Here is a 22,989-nt window from a genome sequence, read left to right on the forward strand (position 1 = left end):
GCAACTTTTTGGGGGATTAAATGATTTAGACACAAATGTCCTAATCATAATACAGGCCAAACACAAAAAGGATTGCTTCAATCAAAGAAAAATTTTTTGATAAAAAAACTAACTTTTTGAAAATCTATATTTTTTTGAAGAAACTTATTTTTTGATTGATCAGTAAAGACAAAAATGTCCAGGCAAAAATGTGGCCCAAACACAAATTAACATTACTTCAATCAAAAAAGTTGTTTCAATCAAAAAAAAAAAACTTGACTTCAATAAAAAAATTTAAAAAAAATATATATATAATAATAATAATAAATAAAAAATAACTTTCACATGCATTTTTGAGGGGGGGGGGGGGGGGTTGAGTTTCAAATTGATTTTTGCATCCTTGAGCAAGATACTGAACCCCACATTGCTCCTGGTGCTGCGTCACCAGTAGGTGGATGGCGATGTAGTGTAAAGCACTTTGAGAACCTTGAAAGATGGAAAAGCGCTATACAAGTACAACACCATTTACCATTTACCATTCAAACACATTTTTTTGGATTGAAGCAACTTTTTTTTGATTGAAAATAAAGACACAAAATCTACCTCCATATGGCTCCGCCCAGGCTCTCCTGGTGGCCTAAAAATGTCATTGGATGTAGTTGACTTTCCTATATATCTAAAAGTTGTAAAGCAATAAAACTGCAACAAAAATGAATTAAATTAACAAAAAAAACAAATTTTTATGACGGGTCAAAATTATTTTTCGAGCACCTTTGACGGTCATTTGCTTTGCATATAATTAAATAATGATAATAATAAAATAAAACAAAAATATACATATATATAAAATAATAATAATAAATAATATATAAAAATATTTTTTCAAAATGATATTTTTCTTTGATTAAAAATTTTTTTTTTTTTTTTTGATTGTCGCAACTTTTTTGGGGATTGAATGATTTAGACACAAATGTCCTAATCATAATACGGGCCAAACACAAAAAGGATTGCTTCAATCAAAGAAAAAAATTTTGATAAAAAACTAACTTTTTGAAAATCTATTTTTTTTTGAACAAACTTATTTTTTGATTGATCAGTAAAGACAAAAATGTCCTAGCAAAAATGTGGCCCAAACACAAATTAACATTACTTCAATCAAAAAAGTTGTTTCAATCAAAAAAAAAAACTTGACTTCAATTAAAAAAAAAAAAAATAAATAATAATAATAATAATAAATAAAAAATAACTTTCACATGCATTTTTGAGGGGAGGGGGTTGAGTTTCAAATTGATTTTTGCATTCAAGCACATTTTTTTGGATTGAAGCAACTTTTTTTTGATTGAAAATAAAGACACAAAATCTACCTGCATATGGCTCCGCCCAGGCTCTCCTGGTGGCCTAAAAGTGTCGTTGCATGTAATTGACTTTCTATACATCTAAATGTTGTAAAGCAATAAAACTGCAACAAAAATGAGTGAAATTAACACAAAAAAATTTTTTTTATGATGGATCAAAATTATTTTTCGAGCACCTAAGACGGTCATTTGCTTTTCACATAATAAAAAAAATAAAAAAATAAAATAAAACAAAAATATACACACACACACACACACATATATATATATATTTTTTTTTCAAAATGATTTTTTTCTTTGATTGAAAATATTTTTTTTGGATTGACACAACTTTTTGGGGGATTGAATGATTTCGACACAAATGTCCTAATCATAATACGGCCCAAACACAAAAGGATTGCTCCAATCAAAGAAAACTTTTTAAAATAAAAAACTAAATGTTCAAATGCAAATTTTTCAATCACAAATATTTTTTCGCGTTCAAAAACTTTTTCTATGACTGAAATTCTTCTTATTTTGATTAAAGTGATTTTTCGTTTTGAAAATCTATATTTTTTTTGAAGAAACTTATTTTTTGATTGATCAGTAAAGACAAAAATGTCCTAGCAAAAATGTGGCCCAAACACAAATTAACATTACTTCAATCAAAAAAGTTGTTTCAATAAAAAAAAAAAAAAACCTTGACTTCAATCAAAAAAAAAAAAAAAAAGAAAAAAATAATAATAAAAAATTAAAAAAATAACTTTCACATGCATTTTTGAGTGGGGGGGTTGAGTTTTAAGTCATTTTTGCATTCAAACACATTTTTTTGGATTGAAGCAACTTTTTTTTGATCGAAAATAAAGACACAAATCTACCTCCATATGGCTCCGCCCAGGGGATACAATTTTGACTAGGGTAACTACATTGGCTTGACACCGGCGGGCATACCATATTTAATGGATGACGATCTTGGCGAAAAGTATAGCTGTCCACAGCAGCCTGATTTAGAATTGCCCTCAAGAATGATGGGAAACAAAAAACGCTCATTGTCAACTATTATTATAAATATTCTTGTAAGTTAATTTTATTGCTGACACAGCGTTTCGGGTTCATCAACATGTTGTGCTCCCCCTGCCCCAAAAATCAAACTCCGCCTATGATAGAAATTGCTTCCTTTTGGCTGATTTTATGACAGGTTTCGGAATTTCGGAAAATAATTTTACAAATTATCGTAAAATTGTAGCAGATATTCGTTTAAAGGGGGAAAACAACCAATAGTTTTGCTTCAATAGTCTTTATTTCAAACAAAAGGCGTGGAAATTAAAACTTTAAAACGAGTTCGGATTTTCCACCTCCCGTGTTTCGCTCCTGAACGCAACTCAACTCAGGAACGACTTTGCGTGATGACGTATGCTCGCGACGTCACCCGGACTTGTCTGGAGCATCTCTGGTGGCTAAGCTAGGTGGCTAACCTCGCCGCTCTTGTTGTTTTTTCCCCCGACAAGAACAACAAACATAAATTTCCGTTTTCGCAAGAATAGGGAACACTTTGTCTTTTTCCCAAGTGTCCGCGTCGGGCCACTCGCGATGGCTCTGCAAGGCCCGGAGGAGCTGGGAGAGCCGGTGGAAGAATCGGAGGACCTGGACGACCATGACGCCAGTAGTATCTCCCCGGCCGAGGAGATAACGCTGCCAACCGGGCCCGGGGGCGATGAAGAGGACCCAGCGGGGAACACCGTGTTACTGCCCTGGGACCGCTTCTCTGCCTGGCTGCACTGCATATGCGTGGTGGGCTTCGACCTGGAGCTGGGACAGGCGGTGGAGGTGAGGGAAGACCCGCCGAGGTCACCCGGCGCGCCGGGAGAACTAAGTCCGATGGGAATGGATCCAAAAGTTAGCTATGTTCTGGAGTCCGTCTAATTCCTGGATAGAAAAACAAAAACTTTATGAAGCTGTCTGCTTATTGCTTAGTTGCAGTCGATAATCATTAAATTGGTGTCAAACATGCATATTGGGCTTAAAAAAAACATTAAATATGGACTAGCATCAAAAATATTTGGCAAAATATTTTGAAACGAGTAACATAATTATTACTTAATAATCTGCCAGAAGAAGGAGTACATTTGACATTTTAAATTTTACTCATTGATATGTTGACAGCCCTCTGAGATTGATTCATTAGCTGCCATTGACAAAAATCGAAGTCGAATTGATTTAAACTGAGAGGACTGGCTGTGAATTAGTGCTGTAACGATTCGAGTAATTTGATTAGAAAAAAGCTTTGGATCAAATGTTGCTGCTTGGAGTATTCGTTTAATTAGAGTGATGTTGTAATTAGGGTTGTTCCGATCATGTTTTTTTGCTCCCGATCGTTTTAGTTTGAGTATCTGCCGATCCCGATATTTCCCGATCCGATTGCTTTTTTTTGCTCCCGATTCAATTCCAATCGTTCCCGATAATTTTTCCCGATCATATACATTTTGGCAATGCATTAAGAAAAAAATGAATAAAACTCGGACGAATACATACATTCAACATACAGTACATAAGTACTGTATTTGTTTATTATGACAATAAATCCTCAAGATGGCATTTACATTATTAACATTCTTTCTGTGAGAGGGATTCACGGATAGAAAGACTTGTGACTTTGTATATTGTGACTAAATATTGCAATCTAGTGTATTTGTTGAGATTTCAGTAAATTATACTGTAGCCATGTCCAAATGCATGATGGGAAGTGGAACCATGACTGTGCGTAGTGCTACCAATTGATATAGCTGCTCTGCACATTGCTTCCCATGAGATTTCTAATCGCAGGGAGAGGAATTGCAAGGCTTTAGCCATTTTAAAAAAGGCTCCAAAGGCTGCCAAAATTCACTCAACTCATTTTACGCTGCCTTTTATCTCTCTATATAGGTAAAACGGTGTCATTACAGATTGAGCGCGACAATGCGTGAGTGGGTCGTGCAGCGCATGCATTAATTGCGTTAAATATTTTAACTTGACACATTTTCTAAAAAATTAATTACCGCAGTTATCGATTAAATTTGATAACCCTGCCTTAAGCCTAAACTAAAGACTCTGGATGAGTGTAACATATTATGTCTGTAACGTTAAATACAATTAGAAAACGATTTAATTAAAAAAAAAATATATATATATATATATATATATATATATATATATACTGTATATACAGTATATATAAAAAAAAAATTTTTTTAATGCATGGCCGATATTTTTTTGCCAATTCCGATACTTTGAAAATGACGTGATCGGACCCGACATTTCTAGTTTTAATGCTTTGTTTTGAAAGTGTTTGCATTTAGTTTTATTGATTTTTTGGGTGGATACACTGCCCACTAGTGGGAACAGTGAGTATGACATAACTCATTTCACAAAATAATAAATCATCATAATCATTTCACATGGCTGAATCAAGCTGCTCCGTGTTAAGACCAACGTAAGATATATATTTCATTTAAGATCATACGTTTTTGTATGCATTCTTAATGTAGTTTACAGGTATATTTATCTGTTTTTTTTGGGGGGGGGGGATTATGTGTTTGAACGATTTATTAAGTGCATTGTCAAAAAACTTTGGCATTTTATAACATTTAAGCAAGCAGACTTTTGCAATGCAAACTAGCCAATTGTTCTTTTGTTATAATTAGATCCTCATTTATTTATTTTAAGCTCAGGTATTTTATTTGATTTGTAAAATAAAAGTGCAATACTGCATAGTTTAAAGAAACTCTGGAATTTTGTTTTGTATTCACATTTAATGCTACTTTCAGAGTGCAGTCTTAACAAGCCTTTGTTTTACATCTCCTAAATTTAATTCTACAACATATTAAATGCTCCGACTCCGATTACTTGATTAATCGACTACTAAAATAATCGATAGCTGTAGCCCTAACAAGTACATTTGACATTTTAAATTTTACTCATTGACATGTTGACAACACTCTTGAGATTGACTCATTGGCTGCCATTGACAACAATGGAAGTTGAAATGATTTAAATGGCGAGGACTAGCTGTGAATAGAATACTCATCTTCAATGCCATTGTCGGCGCTAGACGTCCAATCCATGTTGACATCCAACATGGATTGGACGTCTAGTGTCATCAATGGAAATGAATGATTTAAATGGATTGACACATTAAAATGATCGTTTTACTTTGGCTGGCCGTGACCCAATTTTGTTGTTTGGCCAGTTTTTCCATGCAATTATTCCAAAATTCCACAATATTTTGTGACGAAAGCTTTGGACTTGAAAGCGTCTAACAGGGCCCATTTGTCCTCCAGGTGATCTACCCGCACCATTCCAAACTGTCGGAAAAAGAGGTGAGTGAACCATGGCAATAAATCCGATCTGCAACGTTCTGGTCCGTTCACACAACTGATAAATCCTGCCATTGTTGTGGTTTCCCTCATAGAAAACGAGCATTTGCTACCTTTCCTTCCCAGACTCCAACTCAGGTAAGTTTTAACTTGAGTTCTTTTAAATAATTTGATGTTAAAGCCATGTTAAGATGTTTGAAGAGAAGTTTGTTTTTACACCAAGTTCCATAATATTACCTCTACATGAGAGTTGTCCGATAATGACTTTTTAACCCACATCCTGATATTGTCCAACTCCAAAAGTCCCATATCGATATCAGACTGCAACAGATATACGCGGTCGTGGACATATTAAGGCAAATTGTATTGTGATGCCTCACTTGATGCTTTAATAATGATAAATGTAACAACTTCAAGGTTTTCCAAACAAATGTCGAAGTATCAATTTGACTAGCAACTGGTAGTACAGCTTGCAAGCAATGAAATAATGTAACTAGTGCTGCAACGATTAATTGATTAACTCGAGTATTCGATTAGGAAAAAAAAGATTCGAATTGAATTTTACTGCTTCGAGTATTCGCTTAATTAAAGTGGCATTGTAATGGTTTATTTTGAAAGTGTTTGCATTTAGTTTTATTGATTTGAGTGGATACACTGCCCTCTGCATCATTTCTCATGGCTGAATCCAGCTGCTCCATGTTAAGACCAACATAAGCTAAGTTTTTGTTTGAGCTAAGGTTTTTTTTAATGCATTTGTAATTTAGTTTATAGGTATATTTAGCTGTTTTTGGTGGGAATATGTGTCTGAACCATTTAAGAGCGTTGTTAAAAAAAAACGTCAGTGTTTTATAGCATTTAAGCTTGCGGACTTTTGCTGTGTGAGTTAGCCAATTGTTTTTTTTTGTTGTACATAGATCCTTATTTACATTTACATACAAATGTGACATAATTTGCCGGATCACATCTGTCATAAACATTCAGTAAAGCCCAGGTTGGTGTCATGTCATAATTATGACGGTCTTTTGACAATCTTATGACCCCGCTGTCAAATATAGTGTTACCTATTACCCCAAATAAATAAGCAAATAAGCTGCACCGGACTATCAAAATGAAAGAAAAAAGTAGCGGCTTATGGTCCAAAAATTGTGGTACATACACATCAAGGGCGTAGGTTTGCATAGGGATGGTATGGACATAGTACTACTAACTTTTCAGGATGCTTAAATTGTCCCCACCAACTTTTAAGGAACCTTATTTGCATTACATAATGACTTCAGTTATATAGGTCATTTAGATTGTCTTCTCATATGTTGTAAGGATAGAATTGACTAGTGATGCACGATAATACATTTTTCAACCGATACCGATAACCGATAATTTCCTCCTCATTTCAACCGATAACCGATAATGTCAAGCCGATAATTCTATTAAAACATTTATGTAAAATTTTAAACTATACACAAAAGAAAATATTACTGTGCAAAAATATAATTTATTTCTCTTTTTTTCAACATAAAATATGAACAAGTATTCAATTCCAACATCTAAATAATGACAGATTGTCTGACATTGTGTAATGGTAAACTTTTGGCAATAATTACTTACAGAGTAATACCTAAGTTGCACAAAAATGCCTTTAAAAGTAAGCCATTCCTAACATATATAACATTAATACACGGCAAAACACACCTCCCTAAAACTAGTCAGTTTTAAGTGTAAATCTATTGGAAATAAGTGAAATTATCTGCCATCGCTTCAAGTGTATTTCTCTCAGATTTCTTGGAAGAAAAATAGCTAGCTGAAATTAATCTTAACAGCCTTATTTTAAGCAATACATTATTATACTTAATCCTAAAAAAAAAAAAAAAAAACTTAGAAGAAGAAAATATTTTGAATAATATTTGTGGCTACAGAATATTGTTGTTATTTCATTACAACAGGAATGTGCATATTTAAATTGATAGGTTTTGATTATCTACTGTGACTGTAATTGAGCAGACAAATAAGTTAAATTAATTTTAAAAGTGATTGTTAATGTTATATGCTTTGTTGCACACTGTGAAAATGATTAACTCAAAAGAGCGAGATGTCATGTACCCATTCTGCAGCGCTTTGTTTACATTTGCGGCACTCACGAGTCACGACATTTGCTTTACAACAGCTAAACTGATACACGGCAGTACTATCTGGATGGAGTTGGAGCTCGCATCTCCGTGCGTGTTCTTTTGTGCCTGAGTTTTGTTAAGCCGAAAATAAAGGCAGCGTTACAAAGTCATCTGACCGCTCGTCATTTTATATACTGAATGCATTATTGACTGGCTGACTTTGTTTTCTCCATGTTTAAATTATCATCTAACCACTGTGCCGTCATAAGCTTTCTTACTGGACATCACTTTTCAAAATGTTCATGGTGAAAATGCGATTGGCATGTTTTTCATGAAGAATGGTGGTCGTATAAACTGCATTATTTTTTTAACCAGGGCTTTGGCTCTCGGGTCATTTCGGTAAAAAAAAAAAAAAACGTCTCTCGTCTCGGCGGCGGCGGCTACGTTCGTACCGGATAATCCGCCCGCACCGGCCGGTTCGCCGCGGCGTATTCGAGGCCTGGCTCTGCTCGCACGCCGTGGGGGAACGCTCGAGAAACCGGGGTGTTCGCCGGAGGTCCTGAAGCCGGAGAACCGGGCTCGTTGGCGGGGCGGCCTACCGGACCGTCCAGAGCAGCAGGCTGCGTCGGAAGACGGCTACTTGCCGACTATCGGTCTCCAGTCGTGCCGGTGTTTAGCTTTAGATGCGAGTTTACCACCCGCCTTGGGCTGTTTTCCCAAACAACCCGACTCTGTATTGTCACAAGCCTCGTAGTTTCACTTAGTTTGTGTTTACAATAGCTTTAGCATTCCCGCTAGCAGCAGCCTCGTATTCGTTCCAAAGATCTTTGTGATGCAGTTTTAAATGGATGCTGGGTTAGTGGTTTTGAATGAGGACGCTTTCTTTCGGCCCCGTGGAACTTCTGCGGTACATGTTTCGAAGATGGCGAGAGCGTCGTTTTTTTAGTAACAGCCACCATAGTATTCAACTATTTCTTGTCGTGTAACTCCTTCTCCTCAACCCCTCCTCCCTCAGGGGCTTCAGAGAGGGGAGGGGTTGAGGAGGCGGCGTGCTGAATTCTTCGGTTGCGCACATTTGGAGGCTAAATCAAGTACATAATTATCGGATTGCATTATCGGTTGAATTTTTTATTATCTGGATTATCTGTGTGACGTCATAATTGCCATTATCAGCCGATAATTATCGGCGACCGATATTATCGTGTATCTTTAGAATTGACCCTACCATTATTCAGTGAATTACTTTCATTATGTTCAGACTTACATTGACCCCTTTTCACTTGCTGAATGTGTCATTTTTTTTCTCAAATGCACTTTTGATTGGCTGATGACCTGACCCCCCCATCACAGCCCCAACACAAATACAATATGCCGCCCCCTTCGAAGACGAGGAATATAGTTTTTTTCCGCTAGCAGTATCCACTATAAGTAATGTAAAAAAACATAAATGTTGTGGAGGTGGGGAACACACCACTAATTGGCTACTGAAAGTCCGACCTGCATCAGAGTTAGCATAGCATTAATCTGTGTGTATTTCCCGAGCTCGAGTGGAAGCTGTTTTGAAAGAAATATCCTCCTGCATTGTGAATCGGGCTGCAGCTATCGAATATTTTAGTAATCAAGTATTCGACTGAAAATTCTACCGATTAATCGAGTAATTGGATAAAACATATTGTAAAGGGCAATTATAAATGTATGTGAGAAAACAAAACATTTCACCTAATATTGAACCATTTTTAGACGATCAATGTCTTTATTTTCAATGTACATTGTTGAAAACAGCCCGTAATTGCATCTCAGATGTGACTACAAAAAACAAAAACAACAAATTCACGGCTTTCACTCAAAAAACTTCTAGATCTCGTAAAAATTAAAAATTAAAAAAAAAAAAAAAAAACTTCTTACTAGGGTTGTTCCGATCATGTTTTTTTGGTCCCGAGCCGATCCCGATCGTTTTAGTTTGAGTATCTGCCGATCCCGATATTTCCCGATCCGATTGTTTTTTTTTTGCTCCCGATTCAATTCCAATCATTCCCGATAATTTTCCCCTATCATATACATTTTGGCAATGCATTAAGAAAAAAATGAATAAAACTCGGACGAATATATACATTCAACATACAGTACATAAGTACTGTATTTGTTTATTATGACAATAAATCATCAAGATGGCATTTACATTATTAACATTCTTTCTGTGAGAGGGATCCACGGATAGAGAGACTTGTAATTCTTAAAGGATAAATGTGACTTTGTAAATTGTGACTAAATATTGCCATCCTGTGGATTTTTATGAGCCTCCAGTAAATGATAATTCAGGCATTTAACTTCTGCCCAAATGCATGATGGGAAGTGCAACCATGACTGTGCGTTAGGGCTGGGCGATATGGCCTTAAACATGTATCACGATAAATTGAGCAGATTTATCTCGATAACGATAAATGACGATAAATTCGCCCAAGCGGACTGTTATATAATTTGAAAATCTGAATCAATGCATGAAATACAGATTAACTATTTCTTGTTGATTTATTTACCAGCATTCAATTTGATATACTGTATTTAACAATTGTACATGCAGTCTAAACATTAAATTTGTAAAAATTAGGGCTGTCAAAATTATCGCGTTAACTGGCGTTAATTAATTTTTTAAATTAATCACGTTAAAATATTTGACGCAATTAACGCACTTGCCCAGCTCAGACATATTTAAATGTCACTAGAGTGAAAGGCCCACCTGTTGTGTTTTGCGGAGTTTTGCTGCCCTCTGCTGGCGTTTGGGTGCGACTGATTTTATAGTGTAAGTAATTATTGCCATCAACAATGGCGGGCTACTAGTTTATTTTTTGATTGAAAATTTAACAAATTTTATTAAAACGAAAACATTAAGAGGGGTTTTAATATAAAATTTCTATAACTGATTTAGAACTGATTTATTGTTATAATAAACAAATACAGTCCTTATGTACCGCATGTTGAAAATATATATCCATCTTGCGTCTTATCTTTCCATTCCAACAATAATTTAGAGAAAAATATGGCATATTATATAGATGGTTTGAATTGCGATTAATTATGATTAATTAATTTTTAAGCTGTAATTAACTCGATTAAAAATTTTAATCGTTTGACAGCCCTAATAAAAATGTATTTGTAAGCAATAAGAATTCAAGTATGAACATTTATAACAGCGTGTATGACTTGAACAATGTACACTGTCAAAATCAATATGCCTGTGCAAACATGTAATTGTAACACAAATGACTTGCAGCTTGAACAGTACACTTCAAAAAGACAACTTATTGTTAATGGCTGCTGTGATATAATTATTAAATACAAGTGTTTACTTTATGGTTTAAGGGTTTTTTTCCCCCCCAGTGCATTTTTTCATAAATGCACGCACAATAAAAATAGCTGGGGCCATTTCTCGGTCATTATAAGTTTCGCCGTTGGATTGTCCTTTATGCAGAATTCTTTACCATCACAAAAGCTATCAGAGGAATCACACACACAGACAGATACAAAATAACGCCACATAGTAATTGCTAGATGCAGTCCGTGCCCAATCCACTCATTAAGTTCAGCCGTTTCGACCAGGTTAGAGCCTCTATCCGACTCCATAACGTTCATTTGTAGCGTTAGCCGCTAGCTAGCGTTAGCCTGGCTACCAGTAGAAAGCACTGAAAGCACCATCTCCGGAAATCGTGAGAACAAAGGAGGACAGCGGGTGAAAGCCCGTCTGGATGCCACCAAGAGTCTACTAAATGTCGGTTGAAAGTTTGGTGAACCTCCCTTAAGCCACACTCCATCACGTTTTGCTTGTAGCGTTAGCTGCTAGCGTTAGCTTACCGGGCTTCTGTTTGATTGGCTTCCTGATGATCACGTGACTCCCTACGTAAGCACATTCACTGCTTTCTTAAAGGGGAATGAACATAGACGAACAACACAGAATCAAAGCGGGATGAAAAGACTATTTTCTTGTTTTATTAATTTACCGAATTTACCGACATGGTCAAAATTACGTCGGTCATCGTTAAGAATTTCGGTGACGGTAAATTTTCGGTTTACCGCCCTGCTCTACTGTGCGTAGTGCTACCAATTGATATATCTTCTCTGCGTTGGGGATTAACCTAAGGTGGTACGACAAAGATCAATTGCTACCATGCTTCCCCACATTACTCCCCATGATATTTCTAATCGTAAGGCAGTGATGGGATCTGTCGTTCACTTGAGTAAACGAATCCATTCCGGATCGTTCAGTAAAAAGATTCGTTCAAACGAATCGTTCAATGAATCGTTCGCCCCCCTCATCTCCCTCCCCGCCCAAATGAATCGTTCGGTTAGTGAACGGGAAGTGACGTTGCCGAACGAATCACCAAAGACCGCTTCGCAGTATAACTGAACGGGAAGTGACATTTTTGGTCCCTCCCTCTCTCTTGCACACAGGCTCCTCATTGACCGCTCGTCGTAGTTTCAGTAATGAGTGACAGGCAATATCATTCTGCTTTCACAGACAGCCTCGTCTCCCTCCCTCCCGCTGCTGCAAAAGCGAGGGAGAACTTCCGCGTCGTCTGTCCTAGTTTAATGGGATCAAAGTCATGGCTCGTGCTTGCATTTCGATTGAGGACACGGTTAAACATTTTCCTTTTGTGGGGGGAGCGGGGGGTTGGGGTCGGGGGCGCACGGACTTTCTTTAGCATGTTCTTAATCACATTTACAATGCTGCTGCTACCAGCCAACGCAGCATGCTTGCTGTCACGAAAATAAAAATAAATCGAAAGTTTAATTTCTAAATATGGAACGACCAACACATCATATTTACCTCTCGCTCTGTTGTATTTTTGTTTTTATGCTCATCACTATTATTTTTAGTTACTATTGTTAAAACTATAAGTGTAAATAGCTAGTTGTCGAATGTGCTGCTCTGAAATAAAGACAATACTACATTTTGATATTTGACAGTTTAATTGCAAACCAGTATTAAGATGATCGTATTGAATTTTTGCACTGGTATTAATAAATAAAATAATCCGGTCAACTCCCCTGTCGTCCCCGCATCTCAGATCGTCAAATGCTGACGAGAAATGATTGCTTGCTCTTTACGATGTCGCCTTTCTACCCTCATTAGTCTGTTAAGAAAAATGTAGACATATTGCGACATCTCCCGTGTCCGCGTGCGTTGTTTTGGGGCGCTTGAGTAGCGCATGATGGTAGGATTGACATAATTTGTCAAACCAACCGACACGCTCTGACACGAAAAAAAAAAAAAAAACACTCGGAAAAAATTGACATGTATATACAGTTTCATTGCAAATCAGTATTATGGTGATCGTATTGAATTTTTGGACTGGTATTAATAAATAAAATAATCTGGTCAGCTCCCCTGTCGTCCCCGCATCTCAGATCGTCAAATGCTGACGAGAAATAATTGTTTGCTCTTTACGATATCGCCTTTCTACTCTCATTAGTCTGTTAAGAAAAATGTAGACATATTGCGACATCTCCCGTGTCCATGTGCGTTGTTTTGGGGCGCTTGAGTAGCACATGATGGACGGATTGACATAATTTGTCAAACCAACCAACACCTGACACGAAAAAAAAAAATAAAACACTTGGAAAAAATGGACATGTATATACCGTTTCATTGCAAATCAGTATTATGGTGATCATACTAAATATTCTTTTTTTCTGTGCACATATGAGGTAAATATCGCTGCCATGAAGCCTCCTTATAGTGACAGTTCTTTGCTCCCTTCATTGCCGTCACGCGACCGCAGCTCAGCTTTTGCTTGCCTCGTAGCTACCCGTGTTTTAAATTACTGTAAATTTGATAGTATGTCGTAATAGGTAGTCGCGAGTCTGTTGAGAAAAGTAGTACACTAAACCATGCTCGCTAGATTTGTGTGGTGTTTTTGTCTTTTTGAGCTGCATTTGATAGGCTCCACGTTAACAAATATGTGACAAAGTCCTTTCCTTTCATTTTTTGATTCGTTCACCGCATAGTCATGACTGAAAAGTCAAGTTAGCAGCAAGCTAGGTCAGGAACCGGAGGACCGAGTCACTGAACGGGAAGTGACAAAACTCAGTCTTGCCCCCCTGCCTGCACGCTGGCTGCTCATTGGCTACGCGTGGAAGTGAGTGACATACGCCCTGTTTCTGTTTCCGGTCCCTCCCCTGCCCGCGATGAGGCTGGCGTCTGATTGGTAGTGTGCGATGTCAGAAGCCGCTGCCGCTTGCTCAACGCCCTCCCACGCAGTGAACAAGCAACAACTTCATAGAACGAATCAGTGCAGATGGTGATTAGTTCGGTCTCGTTCACCCAAACAATTCATTCAAAAAGAACGAATCGTTCGCGACCGATACAACACTATAAGGAGAGGGATTGTAAGGCTTTAGCCAATAAAAAAAAGGCTCCAAAGGCTGCCAAAATTCACCCTACTCGTTATACGCTGCCTATTATCTCTCTATATGGGTAAAACGGCGCCATTACAGATTGAGCGCGACAATGCGAGACTGGGTCATACAGCGCATACATTAACTGTGTTAAATATTTTAACGTGATACATTTTTTAAAAAATTAATTACCGCAGGTATCGGAAAAATTTGATAACCCTACCTTAAGCCTAAACTAAAGACTCTGGATGAGTGTGACATATTTTGTTTGTAACGTTAAATACAATCAGAAAACGATTTAATTAAAAAATATATATATATTAAAAAAAGGCATGGCCGATATTTTTTTGCCGATTCCGATACTTTGAAAATGACGTGATCGGACCCGATCGATCGGCATCTCTACTTCTCACCTAAAAATGTCATTACGCTGGATAACACACACCACTTAAAAGTTAGGTGTTTTTCCCACGTATTTTAATTGAATTTCCTTTGTGTCGATTACATCCGATTACTCGATTATTCAAACTAGTTCCTTGATGAATCGACTACTAAAATAATCGATAGCTGCAGCCCGAAATGTAACCATATTTGACCACAAATGTTATCTTTGTAACGAATTAACTTTAGATATTTGTAATTAGCCGTTAGCCTCACAGAACTCTTCTTCATCGGCCTGCAGGTTGCCTGGGCGACACCCAGTTCTGCTTCCGCTTTCGTCAGGGCTCCAACAGGAAGTCGTCGCTGGCTTTCTTCCTGGAAACGAGCGACAGGGACGCGCCGCCTTGTCTCAAGGTCGTGACTCAAACACACAAATGACTCCCTTTTTTAGCTCATTCACTTTCAGGACTGGTATATGTTCAAAGTTGACCAATATATCGGCCGACCGGCAATTAATCTCACACAATTAATCACGATTAAAATGACCTTTGCTTACTGTAGCTTTAAAAAAATGTCTTCCATTTTCCTCACATATGTGATGGTTTGCTAGAAAGTCATTTTCCGGAAACTAAATGTCAGCCGATATATCAGCCGATATCACTTATGTCAGGATAACCGATGTTCAGTTTGTGGGTAATGATCCTACTAAAAGAGGTGGACTGATATATTGGCCGGCCGATATATCGACTCGATATATGGATTTTTCAAGCTCCGCCAATACAGTGCCCTCCATAATTATTGGCACTCCTGGTTTTTTAGCTTCTAATCTTTTTTGTATTTAAATGATATGGGACCTTAATGGAAAAAAAGAGAAAAATCCAACATTCAATACAAGTGCACTTATTCAGTGGGGAAAAAATCCCACAGAAAGAAATAATGATTTGAATTTGAATGAATGAATTTATTGTCATTGTCATCATCATCATCATCATCAAATCATCATAAAACAAAAAATCATCAAAAAAGAAAACATTAACAGTTTCAGAGTGTGGAACATTATCAGAGTGTGAATTTGTTTACCCGAAGGAAAGACAAAGATGAAGACAGACAAGGAAGACGGGAAAAGCAAAAGTTTATCGGAAACCCGTCCCCCATCCGCCCGGGTCGCACAAGCAGCATATTGTGTATCAGTCCAGTCATAGTCTAACACATTTCGTTCAAAAGTAATTGATTGCCATGGAAATTTCGCATATAGTAATTTGAGTTTATTGTATCAGTTCATGTCCAAGTAAGGGAGGGAAGGCCTGGGGTGCTATGGAGGCTCGCGTGTGTGGTATCCACTGTAGGAGATTTCTCATCATCATCCCTTGCCCGGTTTAGGAGATTAGTCATCATCATCCCTAGCCCGGTTTGACCGAGCGAGTCTCTCATGATCACGCAGCTCCGCATCGATTTTTGTGGCCAGTCGTGCAGCGGCGTCACTTAGCGTTGCTTGCTCCTTCGTCACCAGTGCCAATTTGTCGCCGTTGTGACGAGCAACCTCCAGTATCTCGTGGAGTTGGTGCTTCATCCTCATCGAGAATCTGCGAACCCAGAGGGCACCAAGTAGCAATAGGAAGGCAAGAGCCATCAGAGAGCCGAAGATATACAGGTCCTCAGCGTCTTCTATCTGGAGGGACGTTAGGCATAGCGGCCTCCATTTACCCCAGGCATCCTCCACATAACCAGACGTGAAGGTGGTGGCTGGACATGGGCGTTGTCCCGATGTCGGTCTCATCGTAGAGAATATTTTATCCATAGAACTCAGTGCCCAGTCTACCAGTTCCATTTTGTCTCAGGAGTAAACTCAGCACGCAACGTTGCAATGGCAGTTCAGTAGTGTGATTTTGCTGAAGGGCATGTCCTAAGCAAGTGTTATGTCTTGTTTTTTGACCCTGACATTTAATCATCCTTTGCTGTGAGAACATCTTATCTGTGATGTGTGTGCATTTTACAGTTGAGTTTGGTCAATGTACTGTTTTATTATATCTTGTTTATACATTTTTTTGAAGTCACTTAATGAATTTATATTTGTTAGCGCTGCATCACATGTATTCCGTAGGCGACCCCCAGTGTTTACAATCGAGAACGATTTCATTGTAGTCCTAATGGTCTGGTAGGAAAACATTCTACTTACTCTCAGATCGTAGGAGGATTCTCTTATTTGGAATAATGCTTGGAGGTTAGTCGGGAGACTGTTTGTGTTGGCCTTATACATCATTTGAGCATGACATCAAATAATGTGTGTCACAATTATTAGCACCCCTGGTGTTAATACTTTGTACAACCACCTTTTGCCAACAAAACAAGGTCTGGGGACTGAGATGGCCATGGGAGGAGCTTGATTTTGTGTCTGGGGAAAGCTCAATCTTGGTCTCATCTGACCAGTTGAAGCCTGGGACCGTGTACTTTGGTCAGATGAGACCAAGATTGAGCTTTTTGGCAACAAACACTCTAAGTGGGTCTGGCGTGCCATGAAAAATGTGCATGCTGAAAAGCACCTCATACCCACTGTGAAGTATGAAGGTGGGTGATACTGTGGGGCTGTTTCGCTTCCAAAGGCCCTGGGAACCTCGTTAGGGTGCATGGCATCATGAATGCCTTGAAATACCAGGACATTTTAAATCAAAATCTATTGCCCTCTGCCCGAAAGCTGAAGATGGGTTGTCACTGGGTCTTTCAGCAAGACAATGACCCTAAACATATGGCCAAATCTACACAGAAATGGTTCACCAGACACAAAATCAAGCTCCTCCCATGGCCATCTCAGTCCCCAGACCTTGTTTTCTTGGCAAAAGGGGGTTGTACAAAGTATTAACACCAGGGGTGCTAATAATTGTGACACACATTATTTGATGTCAAATAATTATTTCTTTATGTGGGATTTTTTCCCCCACTGAATAAATGCACTTGTATTGAAGGTTGGATTTTTTTCCATTAAGGTCCCATATTATTTGAATTAAAAAAAAACTTATAAGAAACTAAAAAAACACATCTTAACCAGGGGTGCCAATAATTATGGAGGGCACTGTATATAGTTGATATACAGTGGTACTTCTACTTGCGAACATCTCTACAAACTGAATTTTTAGGTTACGACACGCCTTGACGGGAAAATGTTGCCTCTCGTTACGAAAGAGTTGACTGAACGTAACATACTTATAGCTGCAAATGTATATGATGTGTTTGTGTCCACAGAGGGAGCAAGGCCATTATTATGGTTATGTTTATTTTCGTCAAGTGCGTGACAAATCTCTGAAGAGAGGCTACTTCCAGAAGGTGAATGAAACGCTTATTGATATGTACAAAAGTATTATTTTGATGGATCTTGTTATTTTATTTGCTCTACAGTCACTGGTTCTGATCAGTAAGCTGCCCTATGTGACCTTCTTCCACTCGCTGCTCAAGATCATGGCTCCTGAATACTTTGAGAAGCACGAACCCTGTCTAGAAGCGGGTATGTGGAGGGGGGAAAAAAAATAAAAAACAAAAAGAAAACACTTTTTTTCCCTTTCTTTTGGGGTTTTTGAGAGGCTTTCAGTACTTTTTTTTTCCAGAAAGCAATATGATGAACCAAACAAAATGTAAATTATAGTGCATCCAAATGAAAAAAAAAAAAATTCTGGATAAAATACAGTATTTGTTGAAAATATTGAACGAAATCAAATTTATTAGATAGAAATACTGAAATATTGGAACGAAACACAACTATTAGTAAAATATGAACATAATTCATAAATAAAAATATTATTCGAAAAATAAATAATAAAAAATATCATTTTTGATCATTTATTTTGTATTAATTTAATTTTTATTTATTTCATAATTAAATACAAAATAAAATTATCAACAAATATGTATTTATATTTATTTAATATTATATGTTAATATATATATTATTTTATATGTTAATATATTTATTAAATATGAAAAATTAAACATGTTAATTAGAGCTGGGAATCTCTGGGCACCTAACGATTCGATTACGATTACGATTCAGAGGCTCCGATTCGATTATAAAACGATTATTGATGCACCCCCCTCCTTTTTTTTTTTCTCTCTTTTTTTTTTTTTATTTATTTATTTTTTTAATGTTTTGTACATTAGTTCCAAAATTGTTCAAAAATACTCTCAGGCTAAACCACACTACTATTTCAGTATCAAGTTAACATATAGCAGTAAACAAATATACAAAAATAACAGTAAATAAAAAACTCCAGTCCCCATTCTGTAACAGCAGCTTTAAACTACATTCAATTAATTTAATGTTGTGAATCAACTGTTAAAGTTGTTAAAATTGCTCCTGTTATTCCATAATTTCCCTTTTGTCTACTTTCGACATGTGAAAGTTTTAAAACTATTTTAAAGATAGATTCAAGTCAATATTTTACCGATTTAGGAGTATTTTAGATAAAAAGTTAATTAGGTTTGCTTGGAAGGTTCGCTACAACAGCCTTGCAGGGAAGTGTACTGCTTTAAGATGGCGGCCGTTTACTAACGCCCGCATCTAGCTTTTTGTAGATGTGCTGCTAACACTACCAAATCTATAAAGCATCTAGTCCTATATTAATGATATCCACCGTAACACTATATGGATGTACTTGTAGCAGCTTTTCGGCAGCAGTCAGGTATGTTGTTGTGTTTTTTTATCTCGTTGCATGAGTTGAGCTAGAGCCGTGAGTTGAGCATTGGCATTACCTGAGGGGCCGGGTAATGGGAAGCATGATGTTTAGCTACTCTCGCTCTGTTCCGTCCCGAAGACTGCGCGGCGCGCTGAGTGTTGTGTACTTCCGCTTTACTTCGCATATTTCAATAATCGGAATTTGGATGTTTGTGAATCGTTCTCGAATCTTCCACGGCCGAATCGCGAATAATCTAAGAATCGGAAATTTTGCACACCTCTAATGTTAATATATAAAAACATTTGTTTATGTTTATTATTTTATTATTTTAATTATTTTTTCATTAATTTTAGATATTTCTCTTAAAAACAGTTTACCACAGAAATTGGAAAAAAAAATTGACAAAAAAAATTTCATGAAAATATTAATTGAAAATAAATGTTACAAAAAAATATTAATAACAATGTAAAATCAAAACATATTTCAGAAATTGCACCAAAAAAAAAAAAATCAAACAAAAACCCAGCCCAGAAATTGAAAAAAAATAATACTTAAAACAAAAACTATAGTAAAAATGTAAAACAAAAATGTTAACATATATGAAAAAAAGAATTATACACTTGAAATTTTTTAAAAAAAGCCCACATATTGAGGTATAAAAAAAGCATGTTGCATTAGGAAAAAAACAAAAAAAGTCAAACAAAAACATACCCTTCAAATGGAGTGGGAAAAAAAATACAAAAACATATTTTGCCTCCTAGCTTGTAACGACATGGACCGCTGGCCCGCGCCGCAACCGGGGAGGATCCTCACCCTGCCTATCATGGGCGTAGTCATCAAGGTGAGATCGGCGTGGTTGCATTCAGTCCCAAAAATGACTTTTTTAACACACGCCGTAGGTCCGCATCCCCACCTGTTACGACAAACCGGGAACGTCGCAGCTGGTCCAGTCCACTCAGGTGACGACACACGCACATCCGTACATCTCGTCTTCCATTTTATCGAGTCGGCTCACACTTAGCGTGATGTTTTTTTCAACAGAGTGACAGTCTGGTGTCCATTGTGCTTCCCACCATCCATGAGGTGGACCTCTTCAGGTGAGAACTACAAGCTGAATCATCTGTTTTCTTGCAACCAAACCCAAATCAAATGTGGCTGCCTGCCTGCACGCAGGTGTTTCTTTCCAGTTTTCTTCCATATCCAGATGTTGTGGGAGTTGGTGTTGCTCGGCGAGGCGCTTGTGGTCATGGCGCCTTCTCCGGCCGAGTCGGCGGAAACCGTTCTGGCGCTGGTCAGGTGGGTGTGCTCATGCCACACATAAATAATGCTCAAAAATTGTTTGTAAAAAAATGTTTTTGGCTATACTAAAACATGCACTCTCTCTGCACGCAGTTGCATTTCGCCTCTGCGCTACTGCAGCGACTTCCGGCCTTACTTCACCATCCATGACAGCGAGTTCAAGGAGTACACCACCAGGACGCAGGCGCCGTCAGTCAAAAGACTCATAAGAATTCTGCTTTTAAAATACATAAATGTTTTAAAAAAAAATCCCATTTTCTTGCAGACCCTCAGTCATCCTCGGCGTCACCAATCCTTTCTTCGCCAAGACTCTGCAGCACTGGCCTCACATCATCCGAATCGGTGACATGAAGCAAGCAGGTGATTGCATATTCAATTGTGTGGTATCAGGCAATATTGTACCGAAAAATATACATACGGCATATACACATCAAGGGCGTAGGTCTGCATAGGGACGGTAGGGACATAATACTACCAACTTTTCAGGATCCTCAAATTGTCCCCACCAACTTTTAAGCAACCTTATTGGCATTATATAATGACTTCAGTTCTTTCGGTCATTTAGATTGTCTTCCCATATATTGTAAGGATAGAATTGAGTCCCCCTCCCCCACAATCACAGCCTCCTCCGGCACCTTCGAAGACGAGGAATATTAAAGTTGTTTTCCGCGAGCAGCAGCTACTGTAATGAATGTAAAAAGACGTCAGTGTTGTGTAAGTGGGGAACACACAACTAATTTTGCTACTGAAAGTCCGACCTGCATCAGAGTTAGCGTAACATTAATCTGTGTGAATTTCAAGTAGGAAGCTGCTTTGAGAGAAATATCCTCCTGCATTGTAAATAGAGATGTCCCGATTTGATATTTCGGACGCCGATATGGGCAAAAAAATACGCATCGGATCGGAACACGGAAAAATTCCGATCCAGACTTCCGATCCAGTTTTTTTAAAATCCCGTCCGGGTTTTCCAGCCCACCGATTTACATAATCCATTCCAGTTTTTGCTTCGGTTTCCCTAAAATCCGGTCCGCATTTTACGGCACACCGTCAACACACTACATTTACATTACCGTCTCCCAATTTACCGAGAGACTTTATCGGTAAAAATGTCAGCTGTGTGGGGTGATTTCACCTTAAAGGACGACAAAGACGACGAGGCAGAGTGCAACATATGCCACAATAAAGTCAAGCGTAGTGGTAAAGCTATAAGAAGTTTTAATACAACCAACCTAATCAAACATTTAGCGAAATAGCACCACAAACAATATGAGGAGTATGTTAAGAAAACCGGAGACAAAAAGAAAGGTCCTACGCAACTAACACTGGCAGAAACTTTTGCTATGCGTGACAAACTGGCACTCGACAGTCCCAAAGCCCACGGAATAACATGAGTCATTGCCGAAGAATTCATTCTGGATGACGAGCCATTATCTCACTTGAGTAAAGACGCACCATCCAACACTTAGAACCACGGTACAACATGTCCAGCCGTCATTACATCCTTGAGCGGTTTGGCCGTGGAAGATTCGAGAACGATTCACAAACATCCAAATTCCGATTATTGAAATATGTCAAGTAAAGTGAAACTAATACACAGCGCGGTCTTCGGGACGCAATGAGAAACTGACCGGATTGCGTCCCGAAAGTAAACATAATGCTTGTCATAGACCCGGGTAATGCCAGTGCTCAACTCACGGCTTTAGCTCAACTCATGCCGCTGGATAAAAAACACAAGAATACCTGAATGCTGCTGACAGCCGCTACAAACTACGTCAACGTCGTTTTACTGGAGATAATAGATATCATATGTATATAGAACTAGATGCAAAACGACAGACTCGACTGCGTTAGCAACTTTGAAATATTGAAAACCAGATGCGTTAGTAAACAGCCGCCATCTTAAAGCAGAAGACTTCCCTAGTAGGCTGTTGTGAACCTTCCAAGCGAACCTAATTAACTTTTTATCTAAAATACTCCTAAATCGGCAAAATCTAGACCTGAATCTATCTTCAAAACAGTTTTAAAACTTTCACATGTCAAAATTAGACAGAAGGGAAATTATGGAATAACGGGAGCCATTTTAACAACTTTAACAATTGATTCGCAAAATTAAATGAATGTAGTTTAAAGTTGCTGGTACAGAATAGAGACTTGAGTATTTTATTTACTGTTTTAAAATGTTAACTTGATACTGAAATAGTCGTTTATTTAAACCTGAGAGGCTTTTTATACAATTTTTGTAACTAAGCATCTAATATCTTGGGGGATTTGTGGGATTTTCCACTGAGGTTGTTGGTGTGTTTGGCTTTTTTAAGACAGTTTACAATATTATTTGCACGTTTTACTGACTGACTATGCCATTTCTGTTTGTTATTTATAATGTTTTGTGTTTGTCACTGAATAAACAGGTCAGTTTCTTGTTACCAACCGTTGTGTGTTATTCAAACTCACCTAATTCAGCTGGCTAGTTGTTATCAAGAGTACT

General features: G+C 37.7%; 1 protein-coding gene across 1 annotated transcript in view; it reads left to right on the plus strand.

The window, feature by feature from the left end:
* The first annotated feature begins 2,683 nt into the window (after window positions 1-2,683).
* dennd6aa (DENN/MADD domain containing 6Aa) overlaps window positions 2,684-22,989 on the plus strand; it is a 33,291-nt gene continuing 12,985 nt past the window's right edge. The window contains exons 1-13 of the mRNA XM_057845238.1: window positions 2,684-2,779; window positions 2,882-3,140; window positions 5,630-5,668; window positions 5,761-5,803; window positions 14,846-14,958; window positions 17,782-17,862; window positions 17,935-18,040; window positions 19,967-20,046; window positions 20,105-20,164; window positions 20,247-20,302; window positions 20,379-20,501; window positions 20,598-20,693; window positions 20,770-20,864. Coding sequence (XP_057701221.1) covers window positions 2,904-3,140; window positions 5,630-5,668; window positions 5,761-5,803; window positions 14,846-14,958; window positions 17,782-17,862; window positions 17,935-18,040; window positions 19,967-20,046; window positions 20,105-20,164; window positions 20,247-20,302; window positions 20,379-20,501; window positions 20,598-20,693; window positions 20,770-20,864 — 1,129 coding nt within the window. The 5' untranslated portion in view covers window positions 2,684-2,779; window positions 2,882-2,903. The remainder of the gene's footprint in view (window positions 2,780-2,881; window positions 3,141-5,629; window positions 5,669-5,760; window positions 5,804-14,845; window positions 14,959-17,781; window positions 17,863-17,934; window positions 18,041-19,966; window positions 20,047-20,104; window positions 20,165-20,246; window positions 20,303-20,378; window positions 20,502-20,597; window positions 20,694-20,769; window positions 20,865-22,989) is intronic.

The sequence above is a fragment of the Corythoichthys intestinalis genome, chromosome 9 (genome assembly GCF_030265065.1).
Source record: "Corythoichthys intestinalis isolate RoL2023-P3 chromosome 9, ASM3026506v1, whole genome shotgun sequence".
Taxonomy (NCBI): Eukaryota; Metazoa; Chordata; class Actinopteri; order Syngnathiformes; family Syngnathidae; genus Corythoichthys; species Corythoichthys intestinalis.